The sequence below is a fragment of the Urtica dioica genome, chromosome 8 (genome assembly GCF_054948205.1).
Source record: "Urtica dioica subsp. dioica isolate 48M chromosome 8, U.dioica_male_clone48M_v1_H2, whole genome shotgun sequence".
Lineage (NCBI taxonomy): Eukaryota > Viridiplantae > Streptophyta > Magnoliopsida > Rosales > Urticaceae > Urtica > Urtica dioica.
This window is the reverse complement of record NC_142763.1, coordinates 27574516-27591397: the sequence shown is the minus strand read 5'-3', so window position 1 is coordinate 27591397 and position 16882 is coordinate 27574516. Positions and strand designations below refer to the sequence as shown.

At 38.7% G+C, this 16882-nt stretch overlaps 2 protein-coding genes across 2 annotated transcripts; one reads left to right on the top strand and one right to left on the bottom strand.

The window, feature by feature from the left end:
• The first annotated feature begins 8095 nt into the window (after nucleotides 1-8095).
• LOC149388819 (uncharacterized) lies at nucleotides 8096-10974 on the top strand. The gene is made up of 5 exons (XM_089622514.1): nucleotides 8096-8162; nucleotides 8232-8324; nucleotides 8390-8491; nucleotides 8574-9034; nucleotides 10920-10974. Exons 2-5 carry the CDS (start codon nucleotides 8265-8267, stop codon nucleotides 10972-10974), a joined length of 678 nt encoding a protein of 225 aa, XP_089478640.1. The 5' UTR covers nucleotides 8096-8162; nucleotides 8232-8264.
• Nucleotides 10975-13368: 2394 nt separating this feature from the next.
• On the bottom strand, nucleotides 13369-16582 carry LOC149388818 (Protein kinase family protein). The gene is made up of 9 exons (XM_089624006.1): nucleotides 16444-16582; nucleotides 16073-16160; nucleotides 15623-15979; nucleotides 15262-15513; nucleotides 14742-14899; nucleotides 14586-14665; nucleotides 14375-14510; nucleotides 14136-14285; nucleotides 13369-13993 (listed from the first exon to the last, which is right to left on the bottom strand). Exons 3-9 carry the CDS (start codon nucleotides 15975-15977, stop codon nucleotides 13877-13879), a joined length of 1248 nt encoding a protein of 415 aa, XP_089480132.1. The 5' UTR covers nucleotides 15978-15979; nucleotides 16073-16160; nucleotides 16444-16582; the 3' UTR covers nucleotides 13369-13876.
• Nucleotides 16583-16882: the final 300 nt, after the last annotated feature.

The window sequence follows — 16882 nt, the reverse complement described above, 5'->3', positions numbered from 1 at the left end:
CGATCGACGAAAAACATGTTTTTTCGTTTTGTCGTCGTTGTCGCCGATTTTCGTTTTTTGCCATTTTTCACCAATTGTCATTTGACTTTAATTTATTTACAAAATTTAAAAAAAAAAAGACAGAGAATGGATCTCGAATCACCGAGTGTCATCCACAAAGCACTTACCAATTATATCAAGTTCCGGTTATGTCTTATACATTTTATTTATAACTATATATTATATTTGTTTTATGGTTTTAGACAAACACTATATATAAGATAAAAATTCATATATAAAATGTATATAAAGAAAAATTTGCTGGTAAAAAAGGATATGTTTTTAATTAATGCTGCTTTTTTAATAGCATATTTAATTAGATTACTAAATATAAAAAATAAATGTACAAAAACAAAATAAATGATGAAAACGGATATTTATAAAAGAAAATAATATTATAAAAAAATTTGATACTTTATCATTGAATATTTATCACCCATGTTTAATACATATATAAACACGGTATTTCTAAATTATAGAATATGTATTAAATAAAATAAAACTAAGATAAACATATATTAAATAATATATACTATATATAAAATGTATAGCTATTACTGTAACTTAAATATCATATATATTACCAGTTTAATAATTGTAAGATACATGTGTATATATATAACATATTTTGCAATATTATTTTCGTTCGATTTCCATCGGAATGTCAATTTTTCATCGAAAACGGAATTTTGAAACGATATATCAGTTGTTTTTTTCCACATTTTTTTCGTTCGGTTTTCCGTCGGCGTTTTGAAGTGCAACACTCAAGTCTAAATGCAATGTAAAAAGAAAAAAAAACGTAAACCATAAAAAAAAATAGAAATGAAATAAAATTGAAAAAAGCTATTCAAATAGTTAAATAACTATTAAAATTATAGGTCAAATATTTAAAAGCTATGTATTAGACTATGTATTTTAAGATAAAAGATTTAAATGGAACATACGTTTGTCTCTCGTGAACGAGGAATTAAGTTTGAAAAGAATTTAGTAGAGATAATTTTCACATATTTTCTCGACTAAAATGCCTACAGGGCCCAATAGAAAATCGATTGTTGATGGGAGTTTTGGAAAATTTTGAAATATAACATCAAAATATTAGAAATTTTGACATTAATAATCCCAAATTATTTTCTCAAAATCAGCCAAAATTTTAAATTTGATACATCTATTACTTGTTGAGTTGTACAAAAACTCTTATACTATTTCTAGGTTTTTTTACAGTAGTGTCACATTTCGTACTGTCATGAAATGTGATATCATGAAATCATGATTCACGAAAAAAAAAAAAAAAAAAAAAAAAAAAAAAAAATCACAATGTTCAGATTAGTCAAATAGTCTTGAAAACTTTAACAAACACCAAATATAAATTATTCTCATTAAAATTAAAGTTGACTGAAGTCGTCACAATCGGTTCAACTCTCCACCCAACGTGCTTCGCCCCTGTCGCCTCTGTCATATCATTACAGCTCCCGCTAAGAGAAAAACAGACTTTAGAAGCGACAAATATCGCTTTGTAAAATGGCTCTAGAAGCGGTACTTGTCGCTTCTAAGATCGCTTCTAATTGGTCGGTAAAATAATAGTTTAGTCGTTGCTCGAAACTAAAGCGACGTCAAATCACGGTTCGGCTCTCCACCACCACTTGCTTCGTCTCCACCGCCTCCATTTGGCACGCGAACTTGCCATTGCCGATGGACCATCGCCACCCCGCGCTTCACACTGAGCTCCTGAGAGGCGAGGGCTCCTAGAAGAAGGGAAAACGAAGAAAAAATATATGAACAATTATTGTGATGATATAAAGGAATAAGGAATTTTAGGATTTGTGATGTGTGCGAGGAATGGCAAATTTGCGAAGAAGAGGGAGAATTGTTCGTGAGAATGATGGAGAAAATAAGACACTACTACAAATTAACATATTGGGTGCGGAAGGGTATTAGGTGCGACATGTCGCACCTAAATGTCGCACCTAAGAACATATTAGGTGCGACATGTCGCACCTAATAGTCTTCCATGCGCCTAAAAAGTTCGCTGATGTTTATGGCTATCCGGTGCGACTTTGTCGCACCTGATATGAAATTGTCGCACCGGATACTATTAGGTGCGACATATGTCGCACCTAATATCATTGGGTGCGACAGGTGTCGCACCTAATGGGTTAAAAAAATTTAAAACGGTCAGAAGTTCCCCCCGAATGTTTTGGGTTCTGGAATTTCACATTGGGTGCGACAGTGTCGCACCTAAAAGTCATATTAGGTGCGACACTTATGACTATTAGGTGCGACAATGTCGCACCTAATAGTTTTAGGGTATTTATATACCCGAGCGTCTTCTTCTTCGCCCAACCTCACTCTCTCACTCTCTAACTCTCTCTTCTCTCTCTCTCTCTCCGACGCTCGTCCCCGGCGCCACCAGCCCCGCCTCCAGCCCGACCGACGCTCGTCCCCGGCGCCACCAGCCCCGCCTCCAGCGCCCGACGCTCGTCCCCGGCGCCACCAGCCCCGCCTCCAGCCCGACCGACGCTCGTCCCCGGCGCCACCAGCCCCGCCTCCAGCGCCCGACGCTCGTCCCCGGCGCCACCAGCCCCGCCTCCAGCCCGACGCTCGTCTCCGGCGGACCAGCCCCGCCTCCATTCCCGGCGCCGTCCTCCAGGTAAGCCTCACACTCTCTCTCTCTCTCTCTCTCTCTCTCTCTCTATCTCTCTCTCTCTAACTCTCTCTTCTTTCTCTCTCTCTCCGACGCTCGTCCCCGGCGCCACCAGCCCCGCCTCCAGCCCGACGCTCGTCCCCGGCGCCACCAGCCCCGCCTCCAGCGCCCGACGCTCGTCCCCGGCGCCACCAGCCCCGCCTCCAGCCCGACGCTCGTCTCCGGCGGACCAGCCCCGCCTCCATTCCCGGCGCCGTCCTCCAGGTAAGCCTCACACTCTCTCTCTCTCTCTCTCTGTCTCACTCTCTCTCTCTCTCTCTGTCTCACTCTCTCTTCGGTGCAGGGAGTACAAGTGGGATTCTGTTTGGCAGTGCAACCAGGTGAAGAAGAGATCGGAATTATCGGACGTACGTAAAACACGTTAGATATTTCAATGCCTTGTCAATCGGTCACACAACTAATCTTTTTTTTTTTCATTTTCTTCTTTTCTTTTTTTGCAGAGAACTTCTTGAAGGGCTATAGACCAGCTCCCGGCCCACCCTCGGCCCAGCCATCGCCGCAGCTTGGTCACTCGTAGCCCCGTCGTCTCAGTGCCTCGTCGTCGCCTCGGAAAAACGTTAGGTATTTGTAATTATTAATATTTATAGATTATTTAATATTTTTAGATTATTTCGTATAGATTAATTAGTAATATATATGAAAATAGTAACATGTTAGATTAAATGATAATAGAACTTTGATGAAAATAGTAGCATATAGTAATAGTCAATTTTTTTTAATAATGTGTAATATGATAGATTAGATTAATTAAGTTAATATATATTAAATTAATTAGTAACGTGTTTAGTGTAATTTAATGTAATTGTAACATGATTTGTTTAAGTATTTAGTATGTTAATAAGATAGTCTTGGTTCAATTTAGTATTTAGTATGTTAATAAGATAGTCTTGGTTGGTTATATATGTGTTTTTGTTTTAATTGCAGATTTTGGTTAATCAATATTTTAGGGGAAACTCTGCCGAATTTTCGGTAGAATAAAACGTATATCTCAAGAAAATTAACTCTTTTGATAATATATTTTAACGAATTAACTAATTTGTCGAAATTGGTTAACTCGTTAATGAAATCAGTAGTGAATTTGTATATATTAACGAATTCTAACCACTTTTCAAAATTAATACATGTCAATCACAATTTCTCTTTCATTCTTACAAATTCGCTCTCGAATCTTTCAAATATTAACGATCCACTATCAATTTCCTAACAATTCATCACTCTCAATTTCATAATAATTCACTCTAAATTTCAAATATTAACGATTCACTCTCAATTTTACCTCTCAATTTCCTAATAATTCAATCCTACAAAATGAATTCTAACGATTCAGTTTTATCCCCCAATTTCCTGTCTCATTCAGAAGAATGTCAAATCCAAGTAGGGACTGGATTACCGAGAACAATCGGTTGAGTTTGCAATATAAAACAGGGGTTAACGAGTTTATCCGCGTTGCAAGCAGACTCCCGAACGAAAACGGTCATTATCGTTGTCCTTGTAAGTCTTGCAATAACGTGAGATGTCTGGACATCGGGGTCGTAAAGAATCACCTTTTGAACAAGGGGTTTACTCCGGGATACACCGAATGGTATCATCACGGCGAACGTCGAATGATAGAAGCTGCCAGCGAGACTAACCAAAGAGGAGTCGGTGGATTGCACGATGCTCTCCATGATCTAATGGATCACGAGGACTTCGACGATTTTACGGATCCGACTCCGAGTGAAGTGCGTGCAGATGAGCAGGTGGAAGATTTGTTCGCTGAGTTGGAAGCAGAATTGTACCCTGGGTGCAAAGAGTTTTCGTCTTTGTCGTTCTTGGTTTCGTTGATGCACATCAAAGTCACGAACCATTGGACGAACAAGTCGTTTACAGAATTGTTGCAGCTCTTGAGGAAGTCTCACCCAATTGGTAATCGAATTCCGGAAAAACACTACGAGGCAAAGGCGAAGCTGAAGCGTTTCGGCATGGGATACGATATGATTGACGCGTGCATCAACAATTGTGTGTTATTTCGAAAAGATCTCGAGAAAGCTGAAGTGTGCCCAATTTGCAATGAGAGCAGATGGAAGCCAACGGGGAAGAATGTATCACAAAAGATATTACGATACTTTCCCTTGAAAGATCGATTGAAGCGATTGTACGCTTCTCGACACACGTCGCTTGAGATGCAGTGGCATGAACGAGATCGCGTCAAAGAAGAAGGCGTTTTGCGACATCCGGCAGATAGTTCGACGTGGAAGAATCTAGATGAGAGACACCCAAATTTCGCTGCAGAGCCTCGTAACGTACGTCTGGGACTAGCTTTTGATGGGTTCAACCCGTTTGGGGAAATGAGTCTAGCGTATAGTATGTGGCCCGTGGTACTAACTGCGTACAACTTGCCACCTTGGTTGTGCATGAAAAAAGAATACTTGATGCTAACGCTTTTGATACCTGGACCGAGCTCACCTGGAAAAGACATGGACGTATTTTTAGAACCACTAGTTGAAGAGCTGAAAGAATTGTGGGATAATGGATTCCAAGTGCGAGACGGGGCGAACGATGAAGTGTTTCGGTTGCGTGCCGCGCTTCTATGGACGATAAACGACTTTCCGGCTCGATCGTATTTGTCGGGATGGAGTGGCCAAGGGTATCTTGCTTGCCCCACGTGCAACATTGAGACGCCATCTATGAAAATCAGAAACAGGATTGTCTACTATGACCATCGTTGATTCTTGCCTACGCCTCACCGATTGAGGAAAAGCACTGATCACTACGTAAATCGTCACGAGAAGCGCCTGAAACCTGTCAAGTTGACTGCGCAAGACATACTCGATCAGTTGACTAGTGTGTCTTCCACGAAAATCGGCAAGAATATCGGTAAACGAAAACGTGCTGAGTGCGAATTGAATTGGACCAAAAAGAGCATCTTTTATAAGTTGTCTTACTGGTCAGAATTGGAGTTGAAGCACAACATGGACGTCATGCATATAGAGAAGAACGTGTGCGAGAATCTTCTCGGGACGATGCTCAGCTTGGAAAAGAAGAACTACGATACGGAGAAGTCGAGATTTGACTTGATGGACTTGAAAATCAAGTCTTCTCTGCACTTGAGACAACAAAGGAATGGGTGGTACAAACCGCCAGCAGCGTACACGTTAACGCTTGAGCAGAGACACCGGTTTACCGAGTTCCTTCAATCTGTTAAATTCCCAGACGGGCTCGCTGGAAATTTGAAGAAAAATGTAACTGCTGACGGGAAACTCACAGGTTTGAAGTCGCACGATTGTCACGTGATCATGCAGAGGCTGTTGGCTGATGGTATTCGCCCTTTTGTGCCAAAACCGATACAAGAGACGATCTCAGAGCTCTGCAACTTTTTCAAGTTGATCAGTTCTAGAACCCTGAGAGTGGACGATCTCGAAAAAGCGCAAGATTCAATCATTGAGATATTGTGTAAGCTTGAGATGATATTTCCGCCAGCTTTTTTCACGATCATGGTTCACGTGACAATTCATCTACCAGATGAAGCGTTGTGTGGCGGTCCGGTGCATATGCGATGGATGTACCCAATTGAGAGATACCTTGGAACGTTAAAACAATTTGTCAGAAATAGAGCTAGACCCGAAGGCTCCATTGCGGAAGCGTACGTTGTAGAAGAGGCATTGACATTTGTTGCAAGGTATCTCGAAGATAAGAAAACTGTCGATGAAGTTCAAGTGCGGGAACTTAGTGTTTTTCGATCTGAAAACTGTGTGCCTTACGGGATGATGAAGCCGATAGTTTTAGACGACGACCAAAAAGAGAAGGCAGAGTGGTACATTATTACCAATTGTCCAGAAATCGATCCGTATTTGATGTAAGGGATTCTTTCATTTAAATATGTACATAATCTAGCTCATTGATTTACATCTAATTACGTAATGTTAACAGTGAGCATTTGGAACTTATACAAAATAACTCTGAAGCGGGAACTGCAGATTCTGATCTCGAAGCAATGCACAGAAAAGAATTCAAAATTTGGTTTGCGAAAAAGGTAAACCGAAAGGATTCATTTGCGAAAAATTGCTACTAAAATTGCTAATGACATCATCTTAATTTGTATATTCCAGATTTATGACATGAAAGTTAGTGGTTTCGACGTGTCTGAAGAACTTTACGCGTTGTCTACGGGATCTATGCAAATTGCTCATCAGTATCCGAGTTGCTTTGTGAATGGCGTGAAGTTCATCACTCGTCGTCGTGATAACCAACGAATCACCCAGAATAGCGGTGTTTGTGTGCCCCTGAACGACTTCAACTTTTACGGTCGAATGGAAGACGTAATCGTGCTGAACTATACACATAACTGTCGTGTCGTACTGTTCAAATGCATATGGTATGGTGACAAGTACAATGCAGGACGTATAGTGCACGTTGATAAGACCACCGGAGCAACGAGTTCGTATACCGCCAAAGAGTGGTTTACAGAAGAGCCGTTTATACTCGCGACTCAAGCGAAACAAGTGTTTTACATCCAAGATCTCGTTAAGGGTCGCGAATGGGAAATCGTTCAGGAATGCAATCAACGTGGGATATGGGACATTCCTGAAGTTGATCCGACCACTTCAGCATCGATTCCATTGACAATAGAATTGTCAAATATCGACCGTCTTAATCATCGACACGAAACTGCTACGGCCGAGCTTGTTAATGTCGTTGAAGATGATGAAGAAGTGGATGAAGAAGATGAGGCGCTTGCCGTTTTTGAGGGAGACGATGTTGATGTCGATACTAACATTACATCGAGTGACAACGATGAATGACTAACACCATGTAATAACCGTAGTCGTCGAATAGTACTTACATAGTAATTAAAAATACTAACTACAATTCATTTTGCAGGATGTCTACTTCAGGTCAGGACCCATCAGGAGGAGAGCATGACCCCCCGCAGATGCCGAGGAAGAAGCGGGGACCAACGACTGGCGTCGTTTCTGCGAGAGCTCGTGTTGGGACCCCTGGAGCGAACACAGTTCGCTACGATCAGAATGCGCAGGCGTTCTACCAAGACGTCAGGGAGCAAAATCCGTTGATCGGGACGTTCCAAAACCGATTAGGAAACCTGATCAAGAGTACCATTCCAGTCGACCTCCCAGACTGGAATCATGTGCCTGCGCAGAGTGTGGCGGCTCTTATGAACTCGATTCATAACGAGTATAACTTCGTTTATGCACATCCCGAGAGTGGCGAGCTTGTGCCTGCAGATCCTATTCGCAACGAGATTGATATGGCTATCATTCGCGATGCGAAGAGGATGCGTCGTGGCCAGAAGTCGAGGTTGTCGCAGCTCTTCTTCAAGACATTTTGCGGGAGTAAGGACCTCGCTAAAAGTGAAACTCCCGATGGCTACAACCAGGAAGCCTGGTTGAAAGCAATAGAGGTGTTCGACTCGCCAGAGCATAAGGTATGAGTTGAACTTCCGATGATTATTCGAATTTCTTAAAATTAAACTTCACGTATTTATGTCTTGCAGGCGAAATCTCTCCGCAACCGGGAAAATTCGAAGATGAAGAAGACGAAGGCGAGGCAAGGCTCGCTTAGTTTTTTTGGTCATCGCTCGAGGAACGTAAGTCTCTTAAAATTAATATGTAATATATATGTGATTCATATTTTAATGTTGAAAAATTACAGCGAAGAGAAGATGGGAGTATAGGCTCGGCTTTAGCGATATGGTTAGAAAAACACCAGGACGCTAAGGGATCGTGGACGACGGACTTCGCGAAGACGCAATACGTAAGTTAATTTTTTTTATTTACTATATTTAATTACTTTATTTCTTCTTATCTTATAAGTTTTTTGTGGTTTTATTTTGAAGGATCAAGTCACCGCCCAGACGATAGATATTTTGCGGCAAGCGGAGGAGCAAAACATCGTGATCTCCCAAGAAGATGCGGAGATGTACGCGATGCGCGATGTTTTGGGAGTGCGCAGAGACTGGGAAGTCGGTTTAGGGCCTTCGATCCCAAGGTCATCGTTGGGTGTTGCCCAAACGCTAGATGGAGGCTCGTCAAGTTCGTCATCTCAGACCGATCCATTGGTTGCCGAGATGCGAGCTCAGATGGATGCCCAACAAGCCGAGCTGCAACTGATGCGGCAACAGATCGCCTTCCTCAGCCAGCAGCACAACCAGCCTCCCACGACTCCTCAACCTCCGCCTGCATCGCAACCAGGTGGGACGGATCAGCAGACGCCAGGTTCCACGCCAGGTTCCACGCCAGGTTCTATGGATTACTTGCGAGATCGTCCTTACGGAAGCGGCGGAACGAGCGGCAGCGCGTCAGGCAGCGGTGGACGAGGACGAGGAAGCGGTTCTCGAAGTTCTGGCAACTTATTCGGCAGAGGAAATTCTACTATCGATAAGTTTTATAAGAAAAAAAAATAGGAATTAATTTTTTTTCGTTTTTTGTAAAGAATTTGTATTTTTAATTAAGAATTCTATTTTTAGAATATTATTTCTAATTCATTTAGAATTTTGTTTAATTAATATTATTTTGTTAATTTTCTTTTTTTAATTTTGTATTTTTTTTTAATTAAACAAACGTATTGGGTGCGACATTGTCGCACCGAATACCATGGCGCGAAAACTTTCAGGTGCGACATGTCGCACCCGATATGCCATTACCCGCCAATTCTACAAAATTTGGCAGGAAAATAACTTGGGCATTAGGTGCGATTAGTCGCACCTGAAAATGTCGCACCTAATGGGGTACCTATTAGGTGCGACATGTCGCACCCAATACCTTCTGCGACGGGTTATCAGGTGCGACAGTGTCGCACCTATTGTCGCACCTAATAAACCATTAGGTGCGACATTTGAGGCATTGGGTGCGACATCCGTCGCACCGGATAACGTCTTTTGTCCTAGTGAGAGAAAAGAATGAAAAAAATGGAGAAATAAAATAGAGGAGTATTTTTGTAAGAAAATAAATCTCTCGGGCATCATAGCTATCTAGCCAATTTTAAACTTGATTTTAAGCAACTAGTCAACATTTCGTTTATTTTAGTAAATTAGCCATTTACTGTCATTTATCAAAATTAACGTATGAAAATGATATGGACGATCATGTAAACTACTATTTGATTAATGAGTCAACGTCATCAAATGTGGCTAGATTTTAAACATATTTTGTTGGCTAGATTGCAAATCCAAAGTTTCAAGTGGTATAATTCGTGTGATTTTTCAAATAATATAGATGTTAAAATTCCAAATAATTATCTCAACTATAAGAATACTCATTGACTTTTTATATTATAAAATTTCCCACTTTTAAATTGTTACACCATTTAATATCAGTATTTACTTATAAAATGTAATCTAAATATCTAACGAATTATTAATATTCACACCGTAAACCAAACAAGAAATTTGTTAACTTCAAGAGCTTCATGGCAGAGGAATCAGCATGATTATTTTTTGACATTTTCTCTCTTTAATAATTATTTATAAATAAAAATATTGACCATATTTCCTTTGTTTTATTTCTTTAATCCGTAGCTCTTTATTTTATTTCCATAATTCGTAGCTTACTTATTTAATTTTTAATTGCTTATAACAATTGATATAAATATTATTAATAGACATATGATTTCCTTTTTTCCAGCAATTACGTCTCTCTCTCTCTCTCTATTACATTAAAATAAATACTGACTTTTTTTAACCTCTCTTTAATTCGAAGCTTATATTATATATGTATACATATGTTTATAATTATTTTGGGAAATGGTGATAAAATTACTCAATGTTTAGATAAAATATTACTTATATACTCATTTTTTTTTTTGTAAAAATACCACATGTTTCTATTTCGTAGAGCGGTAACTATTTCCACCATTAAGTTCAAACAGAAATTTTAACGACGAAAATATTTACGCGTAACTAAATTTGTAACATGAGGTATTTTTGCCAAAGAAAAAAAGAATGAGTATATAAATAGTGTTTTGTCTAAACATTGAGTATTTTTCCGTCCCCTAATTATAACTATTAATATCAATGTTAGAGCAACTCCAATGAGAATGTCATGACTAACAAAAAAAATTAAATAATGATTTGTTGTACCTAAATTAAATGATAAATTTTGGAATGTTGTTTATTTTGATATTGTGAGTGTGATAATGGTCTAAACGTGGGATACTGTGCTGTGAGTGTGATATTGTGAGTTAGACCTATTGTGAGTGTGATACCTACTGGCTACTGTGAGTGTGATACCGTGAGTTAGGCCTACTGTGAGTGACTTAAGTGTGATATTGTGAGAGTGAGTGTGATAATGGTCTTCTTGCTGTGATATTGATTATTGAGTTCATGTGAGTGTAAACTTTATGCTTGTTTTGCTATGTGTCTCAAGTTTGTGTAAACCATGATTATATGTTTTTTTTTTCTTTTGTAGAAAATTAATGGTTTATTTATTTATTATGTAAAACGGTCTAAAACGGTCCGGTCTAAACGGTCCAAAACGGTCTAGAACGCGGTCCGGTCTAAAACGGTTCAGAACGGTCTAGAACGGTCCGGTCTAAACGGTTCAAAACGGTCCGGTCCGGTCCGGTTTTCACAGTTTTTTGGCCGGTCCGGTTTGGATTTTTCTGGACCGTTTTAAACGGTCCGGTCTGAATTTTTGGCCGGTTTTGGACCGGACCGTACACAGCCCTAATAAATAGTAAGGTGAGCTCATGTTAGATAATATTTAAATATGCTCACACCATTGGAGGTTTTTTTTTTTTTTTTTTTTTTTTTTTTTTTTTGTCAAAATCTGCTCATGGTGATGTGGAGAGATATTTAATTAAAGGGTAATTAAGTTAAATGGTCTCCCAAAAATAAGCAATTTTTTTAGCCCACCTTTCGTTAATAAGCTGTAAATAGCCAGTGTCATTTATTAACAGTCAAATTTGGACGAGATTACCCTTTGTTATTCCCGCCCATTATTTTCAGCGTCGAAATTAAAATGGAAAGAAAAAATTCGACCATAACTACCTTGCATAAATCAAGGGAGCATTTAAAACTCTATAAATGCATTAACAAACGAATTTAAACATCACGCACCACAAATTTGGACGCTATTTACTGCTCTTCAGGAAAAAAAAAAAAAAAAAAAAAAAGGATTTGGCCGTCATCAATGGCCGAGCCCGAACACCCCCCTCCTCTCTCTCATCGTCATCGTCATCGTCTCCTTCATCTCATTCTCCTATCTTCTTTTTCATTCCTTGCGCGCCATCAATGGTCGAGACCGAGCACCACCCGCGCGTGTTCCAGCCGAGAAAACGAGGACAGCCACGAGCCGCCATGGATTTCGGACCGAGAGGAGACACCGGGAAACGACGCAGAGAGCACCGGAGAGTTGATTTCACAGCCATAAATGGTTCTGGGCGTGCGTGCATGTGAAATGGTTCTCCCCGCCTCCAACTCCGCGAGAGGCAGCACCTCCTTCAGGCCGTCGCCACCACTAATAATCACGACCATCACTAATAATCACGACCACCACCACCGTTAAAGCGTCACTTCGTCCTCCTCTCCGCGATCTGCGTCCAAGGTCCCGATCTGCGACACCGCGAATAACATTTTTTTTTTGTTGTTGTTCATAGAAAACATATTTACAGTATATTCGTGTAAATAAGAAGCATATTTACAGTATATTCATTGTAAATACGAAGCTTATTTACAGTGTATTCATTGTAAAAACAAAGCATATTTACAGTATATTCACTGTAAATACAAAACATATTTACAGTATATTTGAACTGAAAAGAATTCTGGAAATATTTTGAGCACGAAAATTCTGGAAATTATGAATATATGGAAGACAAAATAATATCAATAAATGAAGAATATATTTACAAAGTTTAACCACGAAAATAGATACTAATTACCTAAAGTCAACGCTAAAAACTTCCAAAAACATAACAATAAATGGGCTATTAATTTTCAAAATCTGCAAGAAATTTCAAATTTCAAATTTGAAAACTTCCATATTCGGTTTCTGCGAATTAAATAACGGCAAAAGTGTAAACCTAATTTAATTAAAAGCTGCAACGTAAGCAATATGACTATTTACAGCATATTAACGAAAGGTTGACCAATTTTAAATTGCTACACATTCCGTGGCTTAAACAGCCAATTTTTTGTTAATTAAAATATATTTTATAAAATGATGTGTCAAAATGAGCCGCCCTTAGCATTGGAGATGTTCTTATTACTCACTGTACCACTAAAGTTGTTTATACAAACTATCTTTCGCTTTTATTATATTTGAAGTTATTACATTCAATCTCTATTTTCATAATAAAAAACACACACATGAATATTATTTATAATTGGTTGTAACCATTTATTAAAATTCAATACAAACTCAAAATGAAAAACTAACATGTTCAATCAAACATAACCTAATTAAAAAAAAACTTGTACATGTTAAACTTAACTACGAACAAATTGAATCGAAACATAAACTTGTACATTAACTACTCTTCTACAAACAATTTAATACGAAGTTCAAACATCTCATACATAGCATCGACGCATTGAATTCGGACATCCCTATTTTAATCCCTACAAGCATCTCAATTTTTTTTTTTTTTTTTTTAATTTTAGGGAAAAATCAAGCATCTCAATTCAACTACAATTTTCTACCGAAAAAATAAAAGCAACTTACAATTTTCTATAAATGAAAAATCTTTTTCGTACCTTTATCTACAATTCCTAATGTCGGACAGGACATTTAAAGTAACACAGACAGAATCCAACTAAGGCTGGTATCAGATGGTAACTTGTTTCCCCCTAAAATAACGACAATAATAACATTAAAATTTATTGGTTTTTCTTTCCTAAAAAGAAGATGAAGACAAAGAATAAGATCGACAAGAATCTTTTTTTCTTTCTTTCCTTCATTAATTTTTTTTTTTCGCGGTGTTCTACTAGGTTGCTAAACAAAACTGACTTTCCCACAAATTACCCCCGTAGCGTATGGGCTGAGTCCTGTATATTTGTACAGTAAAAACTTCTATATGTATGTATAAATATATAACGGTCTTGTTTTGTTCTTCAGTGTTTACTTTGATCATACACACTTCCCTGTGAATGGTATTCATTCGTCGGAGAAATATCCACATTATGCTTCAAACTTTTAGAGCTCAATACTCGACTTCTTGGCTCATGAGCTCTTCGCGGAACGCCTTTAAAAAAAACGGTATCCGGGTTTTCTTCGTGTACTTTAAGCAACTAAAGTCGCCGTGCAATAGTTCTAAAACCTGCAATGCATATTCCAATCCAACTCAACTCTTTATCAAACTCAAGTTTTCACTCTGTCCATGTCAAGAACTGAAAGTTTGAGAACAGACTCAAATTTAATCAACTAACATTCTGAAAAAAAACACATAATCAGATTATGACCTGATTCATAGTTGGGCGACGTATCGAAGACTGTTGTATACACAAAGAAGCAGCCAAAAGCATGAAATTCACTTGCCGCGAATCGTATTCATCAGCTAAAGAAGGGTCGATCAGGTCTCGAAAGTCGGACTTCTTAAGCAAAGGTTTTGCCTACAGACAGCAAAAAGAGAGAGATCGTGTGAGCAGAGTCGGAGCAAAAGCCACTTTAACTATGTGAAACCAAACCGCGCAACACACACCCACAGAACAAGGCTCTGGTGCGAGTAATCAAGGGCTCGGCGTCCAGTGGCTAGTTCAAGTAGCAGAACCCCGAAGGCAAATACGTCAGTTTTCTCGTCCACTATGCCATGGAGCAAGTACTCGGGTGCGAGATATCTGCACAATCAAATCAACCCGTTAATGAAAAGGTTGCTAGAATTCCTTGATGAAAAATGTTTTTTTGTTACAAACCCGAAGGTTCCCTCGAACTTTGAAACGGTGTGGTGGGTCCATTTCTCCGGTAGCCATTTGGCAAGGCCGAAATCGCAAATCTGCGTGAAAAAAGAAAAAAAAAATGATCGGCTATTTGTTTACGGTCCTGAAAACTGTGAAATTTTCTAAAAGTACCTGAGGCTCGAAGTCCATGCTGAGCAAAATATTGGCGGCTTTAATATCTCTGTGAATGATTCTCCTTTGACAGCCCTCGTGAAGATAAAGCAATCCCCGAGCCGTTCCCAACGCAATTTTGTACCGAACGCCCCAAATCAGCTTCTCCTTTTGACAGCCTATTAACACAACGCAAACTGATTCTTAGTCACTATACAACATTTTGGAGTTGAACCAAATTTAGACTATGGTGCTTAAATACGGAAAGCCATTCCTATATTTTTCATTAAATCGGATAGGGAAAATCCAATTCTTTAGTTCATATTTTTACCTTATATTTAAACAAATTCAAAGTTAACAAAACAATAAACAGCTATTATTCTCTACAACTTCCAAAAATCAATTCAATTTTCCTCTTCGAGCAGCGCATATATTGGTTTTATTTGTTTTCCAAACGTAGTTTTTCTATATTGTATTTAGTTTATTCTTGAAAACATAATACTTTTTGGTCACACGAAAGTACACTTATCACTAAGCTTACCATAAAGGAGAGAAGCTAAGCTCCCATTGGGAGACAACTCGAGAACAAGGTGAAACCCGCCTTCGACCCCATAGCCGATCAACCTGGCTGTGTTGGGGTGATTCACGTGGCCCATAATCCCAATCTCCGACAGAAAATCTGCAGTAATCTCGTCTGGCGTTCCTCTCGTAAGCCGTTTGATCGCCACTAATTGCCCGTTCCGCAAACGCCCCCGGTACACCTCAGCATAGCCTCCCTTCCCGATCTGATTTTCTGCACCCAAAAACAAAAACAAAAACAAAAAAAAGGAAGATTTTCCTCCTCTGTTAGACATTTATACAAACAGGTTCTGAGCAGTTTTGTAGTACCACAGATTACAGACCACGGCTGAAATAGTTTGTCGCGATCTCGAGCTCGTACAAAGCGAAATTCTTCCACGCAGACTTCAAATGGCAATCGGAGTCCAAACCGAACCTCGAGGCCACGATTTCGCGGAAACTACTGCTCATCCTTCTCGAAATGTTCAACACGTTGAAGGTCGATGAGCTCGTCAGTGGCTTCTTTGACCTCGTAGTCAGTGATTTGACAATGGCTGACCATTTCGAGGATATCTTCGAGGCTTTACGAGATTCATTGGCTTCTTTCGATAAGGATGTTTCCGAGTCTGAGCTTCTGAAGTAGTCCTCAAGTACTCCAGTTGGTGAAAAACTATCTTCTTTGTCCTTTATATTAGCCATGGCTATTAGGAAGAAACAGAACTCTAATTAAAAAGAAAAGGAAAAAAAAAAAATAAAAAAGGAAAACTGAAAATGGAAAGATTGGATTATATTACCTTTTAGAGAAATTAACCAGAGTGACTGTGTATGAGGCTTTTCTTCACATGATTCAAATAATTCTTTCTTCCAGAAAACAGGTATTAGCTGCGCATAATATCATATAGAAAGAGAAGAAGAAAAAATCTGGGTGAAAAGAAGGACTTGTTTGGCAAAGAAAATTTTCAATTACAATCAAAGCTAAAAGACGTGAAAGAAAATGGACTAGTGTAATTTGAAGAAAGGTGTCAATAAGTTATGAGAAACAGACATAAGCGAGAAAACAAACTGACAATTTAGAAACAACAATCAGTCACCACACACACACATATATAGAGATGTATTATATAATATAATGAATATGCTTATCTATATGCATGTGAAAGCATACCTTGTAATATTTCTTTTCTCTGCTGACTTTTTGTTTTAGATCGACCGAGAGAGAGAGAAGAAGAAGAAGAAGAAGAAGAAGAAAAGGTGTGGAAAGATTGGGAGTTACTCAAACCGCTTCAAGTACTCTTCTTATTTTCAATATTTTCCCGGGTCACTAAAAATAATTATAAATTATTACTTGGTAGAATAAGTTACGAAAGGAGAATATATAATAAAAAAAGGGTGTATGTATTGAACATAAAAACATTTAATTGACATAAATAATGAAACAAATTTGGTGTCCTTTATTTTAATTTGACCACAATGCTATAATAACCGTAGCTACTTCTCATATACGTAGCTTATTATAATGTCTTGAGTTGTTACGTTAGTCCACTGACATCATAATTTGTGTGGTGGTTCTATTTCTTATAGGCGCTAACAAAATAAAATTAAAA

What these genes read in the sequence shown, in the direction of transcription:
- LOC149388819 (XM_089622514.1), top strand. Translation starts at nt 8,265, where the DNA reads ATGAAGAAGACGAAGGCGAGGCAAGGCTCGCTTAGTTTTTTTGGTCAT. An exon ending in TTGGTCATCGCTCGAGGAAC is followed by an intron (nt 8,325 to 8,389) that starts GTAAGTCTCTTA and finishes GAAAAATTACAG; the next exon opens with CGAAGAGAAGATGGGAGTAT. An exon ending in GGCGGAACGAGCGGCAGCGC is followed by an intron (nt 9,035 to 10,919) that starts GTCAGGCAGCGG and finishes ATTGTGAGTTAG; the next exon opens with ACCTATTGTGAGTGTGATAC.
- LOC149388818 (XM_089624006.1), bottom strand. Translation starts at nt 15,977, where the DNA reads ATGGCTAATATAAAGGACAAAGAAGATAGTTTTTCACCAACTGGAGTA. An exon ending in GACAAACTATTTCAGCCGTG is followed by an intron (nt 15,514 to 15,622) that starts GTCTGTAATCTG and finishes TTTTGGGTGCAG; the next exon opens with AAAATCAGATCGGGAAGGGA. An exon ending in GTCGCCCAACTATGAATCAG is followed by an intron (nt 13,994 to 14,135) that starts GTCATAATCTGA and finishes TATGCATTGCAG; the next exon opens with GTTTTAGAACTATTGCACGG.